At 49.2% G+C, this 21900-nt stretch overlaps 1 protein-coding gene across 4 annotated transcripts in view; it reads right to left on the bottom strand.

Moving 5' to 3' along the window:
* Window positions 1–21900, bottom strand: part of BBS7 (Bardet-Biedl syndrome 7) — a 454813-nt gene that overhangs the window by 364190 nt on the left and 68723 nt on the right. For all 4 annotated transcript variants that reach the window (XR_004538826.1, XM_033938299.1, XM_033938327.1 and 1 more), the window contains exon 3: window positions 15772–15837. Coding sequence is in view for 3 of the 4 variants with exons in the window: in XM_033938299.1 (XP_033794190.1) it covers window positions 15772–15837 (66 nt within the window). In the remaining variant the exon portion in view is untranslated. The remainder of the gene's footprint in view (window positions 1–15771; window positions 15838–21900) is intronic.

Genomic DNA, 21900 nt, shown 5'->3' with positions numbered 1-21900 from the left:
GTACACCGCTCGAAGGAAGGTGTTGTTGGAGATTGCCCATTTCCAGAGGCGCAGAGCTTCCCGACAAAGGGACCAAGACCCTGTCCCCCCTTGTTTGTTTACGTAGTACATCGCTACCTGGTTGTCGGTTCGGATGAGAACCACTCGGTCGTGGAGCAGATGTTGGAAGGCTACAGCTGCGAGATAGATGGCCCGAAGTTCTAGCACGTTGATGTGGCAGCGACGGTCTTGTGCTGACCACATTCCTTGGGTGCGTAGGCCGTCCAGATGGGCTCCCCAAGCGTACTCCGACGAGTCCGTGGTGAGTACCTTGCTGTGGGGTGGGGTGAGGAAGAGCAAACCTTTGGAAAGATTTGAAGAGTCGGTCCACCAGCGGAGCGATCGTTGCAATGAAGGAGTCACTGTCACGGGGCGGTCGATCAGGTCCCGGTCTTGACGCCATTGAGACGCCAGGGTCCATTGACGGATTCTCAGATGGAGGCGGGCGAAGGGTGTGACATGAACGATGGAGGCCATGTGGCCCAGGAGGGTCATCATCTGTCGAGCTGATACCGAGGTCAGCAGGGAGATCCTTCGGCTCAGACTTACTAACGCCTCCAGGCGCGGAGGGGGGAGGAAGGAACGAAGGCGAACCGTGTCCAGCGTGGCCCCGATGAACTGTAGGGACTGCGAGGGGCGTAGTTGAGATTTTGGGAAGTTTATTTCGAACCCCAGACTTTGTAGGTAGGTAATAGTCTGTTGGGTCGCTGAGATAACCCCTTCCCTGGACGGGGCTTTGATTAGCCAGTCGTCCAGGTAGGGGAATACCTGGAGGCCCTGGGAACGTAAGGTTGCTGCTACCACCACGAGGCACTTGGTGAAGACCCGAGGTGATGATGCTAGTCCGAAGGGGAGGACTCGGTATTGTAGGTGCCAGTCCCCTACCTGGAAACGCAAGAACTTGCGGTGAGCGGGGTGCACTGGGACATGTGTGTACGCCTCCTTGAGATCGAGGGAGCAGAGCCAGTCGCCCTCGTCGATCAGGGGGTAAAGTGTCGGTAGTGAGAGCATCCAAAACTTTTCCAGTACCAGGAATTTGTTGAGGCGTCTCAAGTCTAGTATTGGGCGTAGGTCTCCCGTTTTTTTCGGTACCAGGAAGTAACGGGAGTAGAAGCCCTTCCCCCGTTGGTCGGGGGGAACCTTCTCCACTGCTCTCAGGCGAAGCAGGTCTCGAGCTTCGGAGAGAAGTAGGGATAGCTGAGTCCGGTTGGGAGGGCAATTCCTTGGGAGGTTGTCCGGGGGAATGGCCCGAAAGTTGAGAGAGTACCCTGATGAGATCACGCCAAGGACCCATGCGTCCGACGTGACTTGTTCCCTGCGAGGGTAAAAGGCTTTGAGTCGACCCCCGATGGGAAGGAGGCCTGGGACTATGGCGGAGGGGGCCCGCCCCCTTCCGCGTGTCCCGTCAAAAGGACGGGGATGGTTTGGTGGTCGCAGGCGGTTGGGACTTGGGCATGGCCCTGTGGTGGGCTTGCGGACGCCTGGGTGGGGGCCACGAGAAAGCAGGGGTGGACTTTTGTGGGTAGCGGCGCGGAGGGGCCCTATACGGCATGGACGCTGGCGGTTTGGGCTTTTGCCGGACAAGGGAGGCAAACGAGCGTTCATGTTCGGAGAGGCGTTTTGTAGCCGCCTCGATAGTGTCATCGAACAATTCCTTTCCCACGCAGGGGAGGTTAGCCAAACGGTCCTGTAAGTTGGGGTCCATGTCGACCAGGCGCAGCCAAGCTAGTCGGCGCATGGCGATAACGAAGGCTGCTTCTCTGGAGGAGAGTTCGAAGCCATCGTAGGCCGCGTGGAATAGATGAAGGCGCAGGTTGGAGAGGGACTCTAAAAGCAGGCCGAACGTTCCTTGCCGGGAGGCCGGTAGGTCAGTCTCAAAGGCTCTCAATAGTCCAATGAGGTGTTTGAGGTAGGATGTGAAGGTGAAAGTGTAGCTTTGCACCCTAGAGGCCATCATTGCGTTTTGGTATAGTCTCCTGCCGAACTTGTCCAGGGTTCGGCCTTCTCGGCCTGGGGGGACAGCTGCTGAGACCCGGGACGGGTGAGCCTTTTTCAAGGAGGATTCTACTAGCAGCGATTGGTGGGAGAGCTGTGGTTGCTCGAATCCCGGGTAAGGTACTGTGCGGTACTTGGCCTCCATTTTGGAGGGTACGACCGTGACCATGTAGGAGGTCTCCAGGTTCCTGAAGAAGGCCTGTTGGAGTACCGGGTTAGGTGGTAAGCGAAGGGACTCTCTGGGCAGTGATGGCATATCCAGCTCCGCCAGGTACTCCTTAGAGTATCTGGAGTCGGACTGGAGGTCTAAGTCCAATGCGTGGCCCATGTCTTGGACAAAGCGAGTGAAGGATGGGCGAGATGTCCCCGGGGCCCCGTGCGGGGTCGGGGAACGAGACCTTCGTCGGGTGGAGAAGGATAGGGAGGCTTCCCTCGAGTATCGAGGTTCATGCTCTGATCCATGCTCCGAGACTGGGGAAGCACTGTGAGAGTGTTCCGGGGTTGTCGATCTTCGGCGTCTCGAGGAGCCCCTCGGAGACGATGCCGGGGTTAGGGGTACCGATAGATGTCGGATTGGTGACCTCGATCCGGACTCCCTCGGAGAATATGTCCGAGGGGGAGTTCGGAGGATGCGCGGGTTGGAGAGTGATAACTCAGCCACCCTTAGTGGTCCCGTACGAGGTGTGGGAGAACGGCCTCGTAGAGTTGGTGAACCTCAGGCCTTCTTGGAGGTACGGCGGTTCGAGGTTTTTGTCGTTTTAGCCCGACGTTTTGCCCCTCGGCAGTCTGCGGAGGGGGAACGTCTCGGGCGCCTCGGCGAGGAGTCCGAGGAGGATGGGATGCGGCGAGGATTGCGCACCTTTCCTCGAGGTTGTTCGATGCGAGGCTCAGGCTGGTCTGGCACATTCGAGGTTGAGGCCGATTGAAGCTGGGCCATTGCAGCGGACAGCTCCGACGTGATCATCGCTCGGAGTAGGTCCTGGAAGACGGGCACGGACAGCATCGAAGGCATGTCCACTGCCTCGGTGCACTCCACCTGGGGCGACCTCGTATCAGAGTATTCCCGTGTGGTGGAGGCACGGCCCGAAGGCTTGGAGGGCTTAGTCGGGGCTGTAAGCATGGGGCTTCCGCCATGCGTCGACGTTGTCCCCGAGGCTGGCTTCTTCGCTGTTACAGAACCTGAAGAGGGAAGAGGGGACTTACCCGGGGCCGAGGCTTTCTGTTGTCCCGAGGACTTCGGGGTCGAGTCTCGAGGCGATGCCGAGGTATCAGGGGCCGAGGTCAAGGCCGGGGCCGAGGCCGGGGCCGACCTCGAGGCCGAGGTGGAGGGTTGGTCCGGAGTGAAGAGGTCCGCCATGCGGGCTTTTCTTCGGCGGAGGGCCCGGTTCTGGAAATTAGCGCACTGGGGGCAGGAGTCGGTTGGATGAGCCGCCCCCAGACAGAGGATGCACCGGCAATGCGGATCTGTGAGAGAAAGAAGCCGCTTGCACCGGGTGCACTTTTTAAAGCCGGTCAAAGGTCGGGACATTAAATCGAAAGTAGCCGCGGCTCGATTAGCCACGCGGCCACGGGGACCCGGAAGCCTCCGGGTCGTCGAAAACGAAGCAGGAATCAAGTAAAAAGGTAAAGAATTCGCGCACAGTGACTTAATCGTGAAAAAACAAGAAAAAATCGCGGTGCTAGAAGGCAGTTGGGGCAGAGCCTGAGAAACACGGCTTCTAGGTTCGCGGAAAATTTTGAACTGGAGACCACGAGGGGATGCACCCCCTAGTGGAGCAGGAAGGCACGCATGCGTGGAGCAGCAGAGCAAACTTAAATCTTCAATCAAGTTTGCTTGAAAATGCTTCCGCATCGGGGCTCCGTAGATGACGTCACCCACATGTGAGAATATCATGCCTGCTTGTCCTGGGATAAAGAATCTTTATCAGGCTGAGAAATAGGATAAACACAGGACATGGATCATGCCAGCCAAAAAGGGGCATCGGGAGTCCTCCACTGAGCATGCACAATATCCCAGAGATCCTGATGCATGGGAAAAGAATGGGAAGCTGTCCAAATCCCATTAAAAAGAGGATCTACCACCCAAGCAACCTCTTTCATGTCTTCTTCAAAACGCAAGACAGAGGACACCTGAAGAATGAGCTCTTGGAGCTCTTCTCGGTGAAAAATGCGCATCACAGACCAATTCTCCCCTGCGGGCGGCTCATACATCTAGCTACCCACATCGTTTGCCCCCCCCTTCCACCACCGAAGGTCCTGTAGGTCCCCAGAAGCTACTGGAGATGAGAGTGGACCACCAGTCGCATGCATGGCCATTCTGCCATCTAGGTGCATATTGATGATGTCAACATTGTACATCAGACATATCCACTTGATCTGAAGCACAGCCATTGTGAATAGTGTATCTCTTTTTCTTTTCTTAACCTTTTGGAATGGAGGTTTAGTAAGCAATTTTTTTATGTGCTTTGCTTGACTAATGCATTATTAAATACCTTTTTACTATTATTATCAAATAGGAGTCCTCTTTACCCCAAAAAGAGAAGTTTAGTATGCAATATATATATTTTTCATGTGCTTTGTTTAAGTAATGCATTATTAAACATATTTTGGCCTTAATATCAACGTAGAGTCCTCTTTAACACAAAAAATAAAGCCCTGTTCACCTAAATGTGGATGCCTCCGACACACCTGACGCCTAAGTTACATTTACCTAACTGTGTCTACCTAGTGCCCAGCTCATGTTCTTTTTTTTTTTAATTCTTTATTCATTTTTACATATTACAACAAGTGTATAAGAAAAATCATTCGTACTTATAAATATACACTTGATTAACTTTCATATATCATTAAAAATACATTTACCTAACTGTGTCTACCTAGTGCCCAGCTCATGTTCTTTTTTTTTTTTTTTAATTCTTTATTCATTTTTACATATTACAACAAGTGTATAAGAAAAATCATTCGTACTTATAAATATACACTTGATTAACTTTCATATATCATTAAAAATATAACTTTTCAGCTAATACCTATATTCTATATTCTGGTTTTGCAACACCTACATTTTAGGTAGACAAATTAGTACGCTCAGCAGTATGCGATTCTGTAAACGGACATCTATTTCAAAGCCACACTCATGCCTATCCTGTTAGATGCAAGTTTTTTTGATGGGCATTCACAAAAGGCTTGAAGCGATCCAAAGGAGAGCGACAAAAACGATAGGAGGTATGCGACAAAAGACGTATGAGGAGAGACTGGAAGCCCTGAATATGTATACCTTAGAGGAAAGGAGGGACAGGGGAGATATGTTTCATACTTTTAAATACTTGAAAGCTATTAAATTATTTTCCAGAGAAAGGAAAATGGTAAAACCAGAGGACATAATTTGAGTTTGAGGGGTGATAGACTCAAGAGTAATGTAAGGAAATTCTTCTTTACGGAGAGGGTGGTAGTGCCTGGAATGCGCTCCCGAGAGAGGTGGTGGAGAGGAAAACGGTGACAGAGTTCAAAAAAGCATAGGATGAACACAGAGGATATAGAATCAGAAAATAATAATAAATATTGAAGAACTAAGGCCAGTGCTGGGCAGACTTGCATGGTCTGTGTCTGTATATGGCCATTTGGAGGAGGATGGGCTGGGGAAGGCTTCAAAGGCTGGGAGAGTGTAGATGGACTGGACTCTGGAGTGAGCTTTGACGGAGACTTCAGTAGTTGGAACCTAAGAACAGTACCGGGTAGAGCTTTAGATTCTTGCCCGAAAATAGCTTAGGAGAAGAAGAAAATAACAACAACAAATTTTTAGACTGAATCAGGTTGGGCAGACTAGATGGACCATTCGGGTCTTCATCTGCCATCATTTACTATGTTACTATGATGTCTATTTGTAGAATCGTGTCCAGCATTTGGACATTTAAATTCCAATTAATGCTTGTTAAAGTCATTAATTTGGCTTATTATCCACTTTATGTGGACGTCTAAGTCGATGGACATCCACATTGTGGACACTTAAAGTTAGATGTCCTTTACAAAATTTGCCCCTTAATATTAGATATTAGGATAGCGAAGACAGTATATTATAGACTACATGTTGTTTATTGAAACGTATGGACCTTTCTACCACATCAGTTTGTTTGCATTTTTCTACTTGTTCATAAAGAGTTTTCCTATATCCGAGGACAGGTGGGTAGTGGGAAAGGCAAAAATCGAGTACAATTTCTCTGCTCTCTTACTCTATTTGAATGTTTATTATTATTGCATTGCATTGTGTTTTGCACTATTTTCTATAAAAAGATAGTAATAATAATAATAATATATTTATTTTTATATACTGCAATACCACAAGCAGTTCAGAGCGTTTTACAGAGGAAGGGTCCAGAGAAGAGCGACTAAAATGGTTAAGGGGCTGGAGGAGTTGCAATACAGTGAGAGATTAGAGAAACTGGGCCTCTTCTCCCTTGAAAAGAGGAGACTGAGAGGGGACATAATCGAAACATTAAAGATAATGAAGGGAATAGACTTAGTAGATAATGACAGGTTGTTCACCCTCTCCAAGGTAGGAGAACGAAAGGGCACTCTCTAAAGTTAAAAGGGGATAGATTCCATACAAACGTAAGGAAGTTCTTCTTCACCCCGAGAGTGGTAGAAACTAGAACGCTCTTCCGGAGTCTGTTATAGGGGAAAACACCCTCCAGGGATTCAAGACAAAGTTGGACAAGTACCTGCTAAACTTGAATGTACGCAGGTGAGGCTGGACTCATTTAGAGCACTGGTCTTTGATCTGGGAGCCGCCGCGTGAGCGGACTGCTGGGCACAATGGACCACTAGTCTGACCCAGCAGCGGCAATTCTTATGTTCTTAAGAGGCTATATACAGACAGCAATATTACAAAAAACTTTCAAAATTACTTTAGCATGTTAAGATTAATTGAGTTTATCTGGAAGTATTTTAAAGATACATCAAGGCAGAAATGGAGTCAGAGAAATTTATCAAAGAGATAGGTTTTAATTGACTTCCTGAAAGTTTGATAGGAAAGTGCGTTTGAAATAAAGTTGGTTAAACATTTATTCCATTTGCCTGCTTGGAATGATAATGTTCTATCAAGGAACCTCAAAAAGATTTAATCTAAAAAGTTGAAAGTATATAATGAAACCTCTCCTGGATATTATTTAAATGTAAATGTCTACCGTCTGGATCTGCTCTGATTCTCTGTGGGCTACTCCTTCACATGGATGTTTGGATGGCCATTTTACAATATAGAGATTTCTCTGCTGTCCCTCTTTTTGTCCCATCCATAGTTTGAATGTTTCAGTTCATGAAATGGATGTTCATGCTAGACAAAGCCAGAATTTGGACGTCCATTTCTCAGTCTATTACGCAGGCAGCTTGTCAGCAGATTGTGTTCTAAAACACATGAGACATCAAGTTCGGAAATTCTTCATCAGAAAACAATTCCAGCTCATTGTCCAGTCCCTAGTCCTAAGTCTTCTAGACTACTGTAAGATAGATCTCCCCTGCCCCGCAACCATGATAAAGCAACTACAAACAGTACAAAACACAGCACATCAAGCAGCATTATGAGGTAAAGATCTAGAACAATTGCTTACGCCTACTACTTATGGGGAATTTAGGAAACGCCTAAAAACATTATCTGTTCTTGAAGTATCTAGACAGCTAACCCGTACAACTCTTTCTCTTCAATAATGGTTCCCTTGAGCTGTTAACCACTATCTTTCACCTCTGTTAAGTTCAATCAATTTGTACCATCTTTAGAACTTCACGGTCCTGCGGTATATAAACTGTTATTATTATTATTATCTATTCAGTGAGGAAACACGACCACATCACCGCAGCATGCCTCGGCTCACACTGGCTCCCAATACAAGCAAGAATACTATTCAAATTCTACTGTTTACTATTTAAATCCATAAATGGTGACAGCCCAGCCTACTTGAACAACTGCCTAATCCAAACTACCACAACCAGACACAGGAGAACCCACACACCATTCACGCACCCTCCAATCAGAGACAAACGGAAAAAAAACTGTACAATAACTTACTAGCCACACAGGCAGCAAAACTAGACCACCAACTCTCCAATTTACTGATCACTAAACTCTAGACTACAAAACTTTCAGAAAAGAAATAAAAACCCTGCTATTCAAGAAATCCTTGAAAACAAACTAATCACCACAGGAATCATCTCAATACCCGGAAGCAACCTCCTCTACTCTACACTACCTCTGGAAATGTCCAGGTAACTTCCTATGTAATCCACCTTGAACCGCAAGGTAATGGTGGAATAGAAATCACTACTGTAATGCTTTATAAGTGAAAAAGCACAGTTACTTACCATAACAGTTGTTATTCAGGGACAGCAGGCAGATATTCTCACACATGGGTGACGTCACCGACGGAGCCCCACAGCGGATAGCTTCGAAAGCAGACTTGCTTGAAGATCTTTATAAGAGCTTCTGAGTGCTGCATCGCGCATGCGCAAGTGCCTTCCCGCCCGAACTAGGGGGCGCATCTCCTGTGAGGATCGCCAGTTCAGATACCTAGCTAAGAAGCCAACCAGGGGAGGTGGGTGGGTTGTGAGAATATCTGCCTGCTGTCCCTGGATAACAATTGTTATGGTAAGTAACTGTGCTTTATCCCAGGACAAGCAGGCAGCATATTCTCACACATGGGTGACCTCCAAGCTAAGCATAAAGGGATGGAGGGAGAATTGGCAATTCAAGAAAAAAGATTTTGCAAAACAGATTGGCCAAAATGGCCATCCCTTCTGGAGAAAGTATCCAGACAGTAATGAGAGGTGAATGAATGAACCGAGGACCAAGTGGCAGCCTTGCAGATTTCCTCAATAGGAGTTGATCTGAGGAAAGCTATAGATGCCGCCATAGCTCGAACTTTATGGCCTGTGACTCGACCCTGCAGCGGAAGACCAGCCTGAGCATAGCAGAAAGAGATGCAAGCAGCCATCCAGTTGGAGATGGTTCGTTTTGAGATAGGACATCCCAACTTATTTGGATTAAAAGAGATGAACAGTTGAGGAGTTGTTCTGTGAGGTTGAGTGCGTTGCAAGTAGAAAGCCAAGGCACGTTTACAGTCCAAAGTATGGAGCGCTACTTCTCCAGGGTGAGAATGAGGCTTTGGAAAAAATACTGGCAGAATAGATTGATTGAGATGAAAGTCTGAAACCACTTTAGGTAAGAATTTCGGATGAGTACAAAGGACCACCTTGTCATGGTGAAAAACTGTGAAAGGTGGGGTCTGCAACCAAAGCTTGTAACTCACTGACTCTTCGAGCAGACGTGAGGGCGATCAGGAAAACTGCTTTCCAAGTGAGATACTTGAAATGAGCTTTATCAAGTGGTTCAAACGGAGGTTTCATTAATTGAGCTAAAACAACATTGAGATCCCAAACCACCAGAGGCGGTTTAAGTGATGGACGAACATTAAAGAGTCCTTTCATAAATCGGGATGCGCAGAGAGATTTCCCATCAAGAGGCTGATGAAAAGCAGCAATAGCACTAAGATGGATTCGAATGGAAGTCCAGATTGCGATAAGTGAAGTAAATAGTCCAAAACAGAAGCCAAGGATGTAGACATTGGCTCCATCTGACGTGTGGAACACCAAGCAGAAAATCTAGTCCATATCTGGCCGTAACACTGTCGAGTGGATGGTTTTCTGGAAGCGACCAAAATATCTTGAACAGACTGAGAGAAGTGCGAGGAGTCTGTCAGGTAGAAAGGTACCAAGCTGTTAAGTGTAGAGACTGCAGATTGGGATGAAGTAAAGATCCCTGACTGAGTAAGCAGAGAGGGAAAAACTGGTAGAAGCAGAGGCTCCCTGATGCTGAGTTGAAGTAGAAGGAAGTACCACGGTTTTTCTGGGCCACCGAGGAGCTATCAGAATCAAGGTGGCATGTTCCGTCCTGAGTTTGACAAGAGTCCTGAGAATCAGCGGAAATGGAGGGAAGGCATAGAGAAACTGACCCGTCCAATCCAGGAGGAAAGCGTCCGCCTCCAGACGTTGGAGAGAGTATATTCGAGAGCAAAACTGAGGCAGCTTGTTGTTGAGGGGGAACGCAAAAATGTCTACCTGTGGGGTCCCCCATTGAGCAAATACCTGACGCAGCGTGGGGGAATTGAGTGTCCATTCGTGAGGTTGCAGAAGGCGACTCAAGTTGTCTGCCAGACAGTTGTGTTGATCCTGAATATAGACAGCTCTGAGAAAGATGTTCCGATTAATTGCCCAATGCTACAGATTCGGAGCCTCTTGACACAGGGAGTGAGAACCTGTACCCCTCTGCTTGTTGACATAATACATGGCCACCTGGTTGTCTGTCCTGACAAGTACCACCGTGAAGAAGGTGTTGAAAAGCTTTGAGAGCATTGAAGATCGCTCTGAGTTTTGACAGATTGATATGACAAAGTCGGTCTGCTGAAGACCACAGACCCTGGGTACGGAGGCCGTCTACATGGGCCTCCCATGCATAGGTTGACAAGTCTGTCGTGAGAACCTTCTGATGAGGAAGAATGTGGAACAGCAAACCTCTGGAATGATTGGAAGAGAGCATCCACCAGTGGAGAGACTGCTTCAACAAAGGAGTTACTGTAATTTGTCGGGAAGGCGGGTCTGTAGCTTGTTGCCACTGAGATACCAGGGTCCACTGAGGAACGCAAAGGTGAAGTCTGGCAAAAGGACTCACATGAACCGTAGAAGCCATGTGGCTGAGCAGAACCATCATTTGTTTTGCAGAAATCGATGGAAGACAAGACACCTGATGACAAAGGCGAATGAGGGTATCTCGACGTGGTGGAGGTAGAAACGCTCTGAGTTGGACAGTGTCCAGGGTGGCCCCAATGAACTGGAGATATTGAGATGGGGGTCAACTGAGATTTTGGAAAGTTGATTTCGAACCCCAGACTTTGGAGGAACATATTAGTCTGTTGGGTCGCTGCAATAACCCCTTGAGGAGAGGGGGCTTTGATAAGCCAGTCGTCCAGGTACGGAAAAACTTGAAGACCCTGAGTACAAAGAGCTGCAGCCACCACCACCAGGCATTTCGTAAAGACTCTGGGGGAGGAGGCGAGTCCGAAAGGAAACATAGAAACATAGACGGCAGATAATAATAGACGGCAGATAAGGGCCACGGCCCATCTAGTTTGCCCACCCCAATGACCCTCCCCTACCTTTCTCTGTGAATAGATCCCACATGTCTATCCCATTTGGCCTTAAAATCAGGCACGCTGCTGGCCTCAATAACCTGAAGTGGAAGACTATTCCAGCGATCAAACACCCTTTCAGTGAAAAAGAATTTCCTGGTGTCCCCGTGCAGTTTCCCGCCCCTGATTTTCCACGGATGCCCCCTTGTTGCCGCGGGACCCTTGAAAAAGAAGATATCTTCTTCCACCTCGATGCGGCCCGTGAGATACTTGAATGTCTCAATCATGTCACCCCTCTCTCTGCGTTCCTCGAGTGAGTACAGCTGCAACTTATCTAGCCGTTCCTCGTACGAGAGATCCTTGAGTCCCGAGACCATCCGGGTGGCCATTCTCTGGACCGACTCCAGTCTCAGCACATCCTTACGGTAATGCGGCCTCCAGAATTGCACACAGTATTCCAGGTGGGGCTTCACCATGGATCTATACAATGGCATAATGACTTCAGGCTTACGGCTGATGAAACTCCTGCGTATGCAACCTATGATTTGCCTTGCCTTGGATGAAGCTTGCTCCACTTGATTGGCAGTCTTTATGTTCTCACTGACGATCACCCCTAAGTCTCGTTCTGCTTCAGTTCTTGTTAGGATCTCGCCATTAAGGGTGTAAGTCTTGCATGTATTTTGGCTGCCCAGGTGCATGACTTTTGCATTTTTTGGCATTGAAGCTGAGTTGCCAGGACCTAGACCAGCGCTCCAGTAGGAGTAGGTCGTGCATCATGTTGTCGGACATTGAATTTATGTCTGTTGTGCTTTTGCCCACTACATTGCTTAGTTTGGCGTCATCGGTGAATAATGTTATTTTACCTCGCAGCCCTTCTGCCAAGTCTCTTATAAAGATGTTGAATAGGATCAGGCCCAGGACCGAGCCCTGTGGCACTCCACTGATTACCTCTGTCATTTCGGAGGGGGTGCCGTTCACCACTACCCTCTGAAGCCTACCTCCAAGCCAGTTCCCAACCCATTTCGTCAATATGTCGCCCAATCCTATAGAATTCATCTTGCTCAGCAACCTGCGGTGTGGTACGCTATCAAATGCTTTACTGAAGTCCAGGTATTGGAGATGAAGATTTCCCACTTTGAATCGAAGGTATTTGCGAGAGGCTGGATGAATGGGGATATGAGTGTAAGCCTCTTTGAGATCCAGCGAGCACATCCAATCTCCCTGAGCCATCAGGGAGTATAAGGTTGGTAACGAGAGCATCCGAGACTTCTCTTTGACCAGAAATTTGTTGAAGGCTCTGAGGTCCAGAATGGGTCGCAAGTCCCCGTCTTCTTTGGAACCAGAAAGTAACGGGAATAAAAACCCAGGTTCCGTTGCAACAGAGGAAGCTCCTCGACAGCTCAAAGGCGAAGGAGAGCCTGAGCTTCTTGAAGAAGAGGCAGTTGCGACAAATTGGAAGGACACTCTCTTGGATGGTGATCTGGAGGAACCTGAAGCAAGTGAAGAGAGTATCCCTCTCACAGAATGGTCAGGACCCAGAGATCTGAGGTGATGGTTTCCCACTGAGAATAAAAATGGAAAGGCGACCCCCTATAGGCAGAAGAGAATTCTGATGCAGAGAGGTTGGAATGCTCAGACTGGGAACGTCAAAGAGACTGAGCCGGTTTAGTGGCTGCAGGAGTTTGAGTCTTCTGCTGGCGCTGTTGTTGCTGAGAACGTCTAGGTGGAGGTCTGGAGAAAGCTGGCGTCGTTTTCTGGGGATAACGACGTTGTGGCTGTTTATCTGCCCGAGCAAGAGGAATCTTGGGATTGGGCCGAATTAAAGAGGCAAAAGAGCGCTCGTGTTCTGAGAGGCGCTTGGTGGCAGCTTCAATGGAGTCATCAAAAAGTTAATTCTCTTGACAAGGTAGGTTGGCTAGACGATCTTGCAGATTGGGATGCATGTCAACAATGCGTTGCCATGCAAGGCGACGCATGGCAACTGCAAAGGCAGAGACTCTGGAGGAAAGTTCAAAAGCATCATATGAGGCCTGCAACATAAAAAGTCTCAATTCAGATAGAGTTTTGAGGATTTGTTTAAACTCTTGAAGACGTGGTTTGGAATGATCTGGATAAAATGAAGGCAACATTTTCAGGAAATGATTGAGATAGGTGGTAAAAATGTAATTATAATTAAGAATTCTGTTAGCCATCATAGAATTCTGGTACAATCTGCGTCCAAATTTATCCATGGTGCGACCCTCTCTGCCTGGAGGAACTGCGGCATAATGTTTAGAAGGATGAGCTTTCTTCAAGGATGACTCCACCACCAGAGACTGATGGGATAATTGAGATTTCTCAAATCCCTTACAGGTTACAGTGCGGTAGCGGGATTCCAATTTGGAAGGAATGGCCGTAACGGAATAAGGAATTTCCATGTTCCTCATGAAAGTCTGTTTGAGAACTGGAGTCATAGGCAGCCTCAAGGTCTCTTTAGGTGGATGAGACAGCTCCATGTCGGCCAAATATTCTGGGGTATACTTGGAATCAGAATGAAGATCCAATTGAAGAGCTTGCTCCATATCGAAGACAAACTTTGCAAAAGAAGTGGACTTCGAGGTCGCGGCATCCTCTGGAGAGGGAGAGCGAGACCAAGGAACCACAGAATAGAATGGAGAAGCCTCTCTAGAATATTGAGACAAGGGCTCCGAGTCCAAGCGCATAGTGATGGAAGAAGCTGTACTATCTGCATGAGGCAGAGTCAGCGAGTGCCTGCGCTTCAAGCTCCTTGACGGCGAGGTCCTCGGGTTTGAGGCACAGAATGTGTCGAGGCAGGAGGGGAAGAGTCTCGCAAAGCAGGCCTCGACGGAAGAATCTGTGAACTGGATGACTTCGAGGAGAAGTAGTTGAGGCATCTCGAAGGCGAGACCTATGTTTCGATTTAGAGGAAACCTCGGGATCCATCGAAGTTGAAAGCTTCTGTACCAGAGACGTCTCCTTACGAAGCTTGGAAGGAAGGTGCCTCGAGTGCTTAGAGCGATGCTTCGATTGAGGCTGCGGAGACATCGACGGAGGCTCAGTCGAAGAGAGCCTATGAGGCTTTCGAGACCTGCCCTGAAGCACCTCGACAGGAGGCTCAGACTGCTGCCCAGGCTGTTCCACAGGAGGCAGGGTCGAGGACGGGACGAGTTTAGCCACTATGGAAGAAATTTGAGTGGTCAATATGGACTTCAACATGTCCTCAAACATCGGCACCGAGACAAAAGGATCAGGTCTCGTAAGTGCAGCAGTGCACTCCAAGGAGGGTGACCTCGAAGATGAGTATTCCCGATGCTTGGAGGCATGTTTAGCTGGAGGTCTCGAGGAGGTGGACAAAACCGGAGGTACGGTTTGTGAAGCCTAAGACTCTGGTGGCTTCTTAGGGACAGTACCTGAAAGAGAGACAGGAGACTTACCCACGGAAGCTGACTTTAGAGGAGGAGCCGACGAGGCCTTCAAGACCGAGGATGTCGAGGATGAGGCCTTCAAGACCGAGGATGTCAAGGTCGAGGCCTTAGCGGGTAGAAAAACTGGAGTCGAGGTCGAAGTCTTCGAGGTCGAGGCCTGCGTCGAAGTTGAAGGCGAGGCTTTCAAAACCGAGGCCGCACCCGAAGCCGAGGCCTTCGAGACCGAGGTCGTCTCCGAAGTCGAGGTCGAGGTCTTCTTGAGCAGTTGTTCCATAGTGCCAAAACGTTGGTCAAAACTGGCACAGCAGTGACGAAAGGCCCGAGGCTGAAGAGTCAAGCAGCGGTGGCAAACGTCGGGGTAATGTCCGGGACCCAAACAGACCATACACCGACTATGAGGGTCGGTGATGGAAATTGTCCTACTGCACTGACTACAACGTTTAAACCCGGTAAGAGGCCGGGACATGGAAAAAATAAAGTCCATACTTTTGAGCGGTGGGCCTAGGCCCAAAACCCGCTGACCGGACTGAAAAGAAACAAAATGAAAAGTAGAAAATACTTTTTTTTTTTTTTTTTTTAAAAGGAAACGCGAACACAGCGACTAAAAGAAAAAGCCACTGTGAAGAGAAGGCACGAAGGCTGCAGAGCTGAGATGAAAAGGTCTTCTCGGCTCCGCGGAAAATGTTGAACTGAGGATCCTCACAGGAGATGCGCCCCTTAGTTCGGGCGGGAAGGCACTCGCGCATGCGCGATACAGCACTCGGAAGCTCTTATAAAGATCTTCAAGCAAGTCTACTTTTGAGGCTGTCCGCTGCAGGGCTCTGTCGGTGATGTCACCCATGTGTGAGAATATACTGCCTGCTTGTCCTGGGATAACATTCATGTACATTTGAAGAAGGAAAATAAACTCTTGGGGAACTTGGGTTTCATTTGCCCAGTTTCTTTCTTTCAGGATTCTATAGGTCCAGTTCACTGCAGACTTTAACATTTCATGCTTTCTAAAGGTTCTCAAGATGATTCAAACACAGTAAAAACACAAGTGCAACTGTTCCTCTATTTTTCATGGAAATCAAACCTTAATTTCTACATTATCTGCACTAGAAATAATTTTACAAGGTTCTTTTTTCTAAAAGAAACTGTACCTTCTGTGTCGCTCTACGCCCTGATGCAGGAAGCAGTCTCATGGTCTTCGGAGATGTCACTCCCACCTAATAAAAGGAAAAGACAGAAAAGTAATTGGCGAATTTTATTCGATCCCAAAATATTATAGTCTGGTTCAGTTCACAGGTTGGAAGGTAATGTAATCAACAAGCTTTTTATACACAATTCATGTTACAATTTCAGCAAATAAAAGGGAGTCTATAGGAAATTACCATTCCCCCCTTTCAGTCCCAGAGTCACCTTATAAGGAAGGTCACAGAGCAAGGAAGAGATCAAGAGCAGAGCAAGAAGGGTGTGGTCAAGGCAGGATAAACTCATAACCTGTATCACAGCCCATGCCCCCCTTCAGCTCGCATTCACATCTGCTCAGTTCTCCCTCTCACAATCCATATCTCTTCGCTCGGACTCTCTTCCCCTCACAACTCATCTCTTCCAGCTCTCAATCCCTGTGCTACTCTTTCAGAGATGCCAAGTCTCCCTCATTAGGAGCGTGTCACCCTCATTTGAAAGCTCTCTCACTCTCTTTGAGCTCTATTTCTCACTCATTTGAAAGCTCTCTCACTCTCTATTTCTCACTTATTAGAGCTTCAGAACCACTACACTGAAAATGACCACTGCTAGCCTCTAAGGCCCAGATTCACTAAAGATAGCGACTCAATCGCTATTGGCCAATTTTCTGGCCAATTTTTAAACAGCAATTGATTCACTATCAAGTTTGCATGCAAATGATTTGCATGGAGGTGCAAATCATTTGCATGCAAACTCACCGACTCAATCGCTCAATAAGCGATTGAGTCAGCACAGAGCCCTGACAGTAGTGACAGGAGAAGCAGCCTCTTGTCACTGCTGTCAGGTCTTCTGCCGGGTTTTTTCCCCCCATTTTTTTTTAATGGCACAGATATTTTGACCAATCAGGGATTTCCTTAGGCTCCTCCCTAAGGAAGTCCCTATTATATTTTGGCCAACCTGAAGTTGCGTCAGAGGAGAAGTTTCTGCCCTCACACACATGACTGCAGGCACAGGCAGGCTTCGCCGGCTTCAGTAAATTTCTTTTCTAAAGCACCGTGAAGGTAAAGGAGGGGAAGGGAGATAGATTTGGCCATAGGGAGGGAGGTGGCCGTGCGCGATCGGTGACCTCCCTTAACTGCGGGGACAAGGCCATTCACTGCTCCATGGGCGGTGGATGGCCTTATCCCCATGCCCACAGTGAGCACTTCCACACACACCCCCCCCCCACCGTTTTGGCAGGTTACCCGCGGCTAAATGCAACCGTGTCATTCTCTAGTATTGTCTACGATGAAACCCAGATCATTTTTTTGGCGTTAAGCCCCAAGGTGGACCCTATCATCCAGTAACTGTGATTCAGGTTATTCTTCCCAATGTGCATCACCTTGAATATTCCACATCAAATTTCATCTGCAGTTTTTCACAATCCGCTTGCATTTTAACAACTTTGAACAGTTTAGTGTCATCTGCAAATTTAATCATCTCACTCGTCGTTCCAATTTCCAGATAATTTATAAATAAGTAAATAGCACCAGTCCCAGTACAGACCTCTGCGGCACACTACTGTTTACTCTCCTCCATTGAGAAAAATGACCATATAACCCAGGGATTTCAAAGTCCTTCCTTGAGGGCCTAAATCCATTCGGGTTTTCAGGATTTCCCCAATGAATATGCATTGAAAGCAGTGCATGCACATATATTTCATGCATATTCATTGGGGAAATCCTGAAAACCCGACTGGATTGTGGCCCTCAAGGAGGGCCCTGATTTAACCCTACCCTCTGTTTTCAATTCGATAACCCAGGGGTATCAAATTTCAGTCCTTGAGGGCTGGACTCCAGTTGGGTTTTCAGGATTTCCCCCAATGAGTATGCATGAGATCTATTAGTATACAATGAAAGCAGTGCATGCAAATAGATCTCATGCATATTCATTGGGGAAAACCCGACTGGATTGGGGCCCTCGAGGACCGACATTTGACACCCCTGTGATAACCATTTCCTAATCCACAACTGAACTTTGCCCCCTATCATATGACACTTTAATTTTCTCAGGAGCCTCTGCACTGTAATAAACAGTTCTCCATATACTGTTCTGTAAATCGCCTTGAACCTTTGTAGGTTAGATTAAATATAAATCTCCATGCCAATATTTGTCAAGTGCACCCTGAAATTACATTATTTTCTAATCCACGTGTACACTGCCACACTCTGCCCAAATTCCACTAGCAAAGTATGCACCATCATGTCATTGCAGGCACTTTTGCACCAATCAGTCTTTTGTAAGAGGTAGAATACAATAAAGCACAGTTACTTACCGTAACAGGTGTTATCCAGGGACAGCAGGCAGATATTCTCACATGTGGGTGACGTCATCCAATGAGCCCCGACGCGGACAGCTTTTCAAGCAAACTTGATAGAAGATTTCAAGTTTGCTAGTGCTGCACCACGCATGTGTGTGCCTTCCTGATCCACTAGAGGGCGCATACCCTCCTCATGGTCCTCAGTTCAGATAGCTAGCAAAGAAGCCAACCTCGGGGAGGCGGGCGGGTTGTGAGAATATCTGCCTGCTGTCCCTGGATAACACCTGTTACGGTAAGTAACTGTGCTTTATCCAAGGACAAGCGGGCAGCATATTCTCACATGTGGGTGACCTCCAAGCTAACCAAAAAAGGGACGGAGGGAAGTTGGCAATTCAAGAAAACAGATTACGCAAAACCGACTGGCCCAACCGGCCGTCGCTCCTGGACAGAGTATCCAGGCAGTAGTGGGAGGTGAAAGTATGAACCGAAGACCAAGTGGAAGCCTTGCAAATTTCCTCGATAGGCGTCGACCTGAGGAAAGCTACAGAAGCCGCCATCGCTCGGACTTATGTCCCGCGACTCGACCATGCAGCGCGAGACCAGCCTGAGCGTAGCAAAAGGAAATACAAGCAGCCAACCAGTTGGACAAGTTGCGCTTGGAAACTGGGCGTCCTAACCGATTAGGGTCGAGGGACAAAAACAATTGAGGATCTGTCTGAGGAGACTGAGTGCGTTGAAGATAAAAAGCCAACGCCCTCTTACAGTCAAGTGTGTAAAGCGCCACCTCACCAGGAGGCGAGTGGGGCTTCGGAAAAGAGACCAGAAGAACAATGGAATGATTGAGAGGAAAGTCCGAAACCACCTTGGGCAAGAACTGGGGTTGAGTACGCAGGACCACCGTGTCATGAAGAAATACAGGAAAAGACGGATCCGCAACCAGAGCTTGCAGCTCACTGACTCTGCGAGCAGACGTGAGAGCAACCAGCCAGGTGAAGTAATTCAAAAGAGCTTTATCAATGGAATCAAATGCAGATATCACCAATTGAGTCAGGACCACACAAAGATCCCAAACCACCGGAGGGGCTTTGAGCGGAGGATGTACATTGAAGAGATCCCTCATAAAGCGGGAAACCGTCGGATGGACGGATAGCAGCGTCCCATCAAGCGGCCGATGAAAGGCAGCAAAAGCACAGAGGTGAGCTCGAATAGATGTCGATTTGAGACCAGACCGAGACAAGTGAAACAGATAAACCAGCACTAAAGGCAAGGAGGCAGAGAGCAGATCCATGCGGTGCTCAGCACACCACGCAGCAAATCAGGACCATTTCTGGGAATAGCATTGCCGAGTGGAGATCTTTCGAGAGGCCTCGAAAATACCCCCACCGACTTGAGAGAAACAGAAGGAGGGAGGCACGTTGCGAGGAACTAAGCTGATAAGTGTAGAGACTGCAGATTGGAATGCAACAGAAACCTCAACACTGAGACAGCAGAGAAGGGAGCATAGGTAGGAACAGAGGCTCCCTGACATGCTGGAGGAGCAGGGAGAACCACAGTTGCCAGGGCCACAGAGGAGCCATCAAGATCATGGTGGCGCAGACCGACAGGAGGTGTATCAAAGACCTGAGAATCAGAGTAAAGGGAGGGAACACATAGAGGAACCTGCCCATCCAATCGAGAAGGAAAGCATCCACCTCGATGCGAACCCGGGAGAACATCCTCGAGCAATATCGAGGCAACCAGTGAGTGAGGGGCAAAGCGAACAGAACTACCTGTGGGGTTCCCCACCAAACAACCACATGCCGCAGAGTCTGAGAATGGAGCGACCATTCATGCGGCCGAAAAGGGCGACTCAACGTGTCCACCAGACAATGCTGCTCGCCCCGGAAATACACCGCCCAAAGAAAGAAGTAGTGGTGTAACTCCCCCTCCAATGACGAAGGGCTTCCCTGCAAAGTAACAGGGAACCTGTACACCCTGGCTTGGTCACAGAATACATCGCCACCGGGATGTCGGGACGCACCAGGACCCCGCAATCCAGCAACCAATAACGAAAATCCACCACGGCATTGTAAATGGCCCGGAGCTTCAGCAGATTGATGCGGCTGCGACTGTCCGCACCCGACCAAAGACCCCGAGTCCGAAGGCCGTCGTGTTGCGCCCCTAAGCCGATGCCGAGTCCATCGGCAGAACCTTCTGATGCGGGGATACGAAGAGGTGGCCCACCAACGAAACCAGCGCACCACAAAAGCGCTGGGAAGCGGGATCCCGATCCTGCCATCACTGAGATGCTCGGGTCCAGCGGGGAACACGAAGAGGAAACCAGGCGAACATCGGGACATGAACCGTGGAGACCTATGATCCCAAAGCATCAGCATCAGCTCGGCCGAGGCCGAAGACCGCTGAGACACCAGCTGACTCAGGCGCAGACAGGCGGCCTGCCGAGGCAGAGGCAGAAAAGACTGGAGGCGGACCAAGGACAGAGGGGCCATCGTCCGGTATAAACAAACAAGGCCTTCCCCCTGAGGCCGAGACAAGAAGGAGCGCAGACAAACTGGGTCCAGGTCCGCCCCGACGGACTCCCAAGACTGGGGCGGACAGAGTCTGAACCGCTCCCAGACTAGAAACTAGTGCAGGTCACGAAGGGCCAGGACCAGACGCAGATGGGAGGATGGGAACGCCCAACCGACAGAGGCGAGGCTATACTCCCAGTGCATAGACACGGTGACACCCCTCCCGAAGGGAGGGGAGGAATCCCCAGAAAGAGAGCAGCCCGGAGGCTATGCGAGAATAGTCAAAAAGACGGCCAGGAGTCGCCGAAGCCGGCGGCTGGACCATAACCCGGCGCTGCTGCAGCTATTGCGGCTGCTGCGAAGGAGGCCGAGATAACACAAGAAAGGTATCCGGAGGGCCCCTCCGGAGAAGGAGTCCAAACCACCAAGGCAGAAGGGATTCAGCTGAAGGCGTCCCGATAGGCGAAGGACCAGTCGCGTTCTGAAAGGCGGTTAGTGGCCTCCGCAAGAGAGGCTTCAAGAAACGCAGTACTCACGCAAGTAAAAGTGGCGAGACGATCCTGGAGGTTCGGATCCTCAGCCACACTCTGTGCCAAGCGAGATGACGCATGGCGGGAGCAATAGAGCCGGAGCAGGGAGAGAGTCTCCTCCAGGAAACCAAACTCCGCACTACAAGAATCCGTCACGGCTGCTCGGAATGAACCGAAGAGAAAACGGGGAACTCTCTCGAATAGGAGCCGGAGACGCCGAGGCACAGAGCCACAGACGAAGTCGAGGCACGAAGCTCCCGTCGAAACCGGGGCGCAAACCCGCAGTCGACGCCGAGGCCCAAAGCCTCAGCCGATGCCGAGGTATAAAGCCCCTAGCGACGTTGCGGCACCAAGCCACAGTCGACTTCGAGGCACAAGGCCACAGTCAACCAAAGGGCACAAAGCCCCAAGCGACGTCAAGTCACAAAGCTCCAGTCAACGGCGAGGCACGAAGCCTCGGTTAACGACGAGGCACAGAGCTCCAGCCGATGATGAGGCCCCCAGCCTCAGTCGACGTCGAAGCACAAGCATGAGGTGATGCGGAGCACATGGCTCAGCCGACGTCGAAGGTACAAAGCATCCGTCGATGTCGAGACACCAAGCCTCAGTCGACATCGTGACACCAAGCCCCAGTCGACGTCCAGGCAGAAAGTCGAAGCACAAAGCCTCAGACAACGTCGAGGCACAAGGCCTCAGGCGGCGGTGAGGCACCAAGCCCCAGCCGACTCCAGGCACAAAGCCTCAGCCGACGTCGAGGCACAA

Source organism: Geotrypetes seraphini, chromosome 1 (genome assembly GCF_902459505.1).
Source record: "Geotrypetes seraphini chromosome 1, aGeoSer1.1, whole genome shotgun sequence".
Lineage (NCBI taxonomy): Eukaryota > Metazoa > Chordata > Amphibia > Gymnophiona > Dermophiidae > Geotrypetes > Geotrypetes seraphini.
Note: the sequence above shows the minus strand (reverse complement) of the source record. Positions and strands in the feature narration are given on the sequence as shown.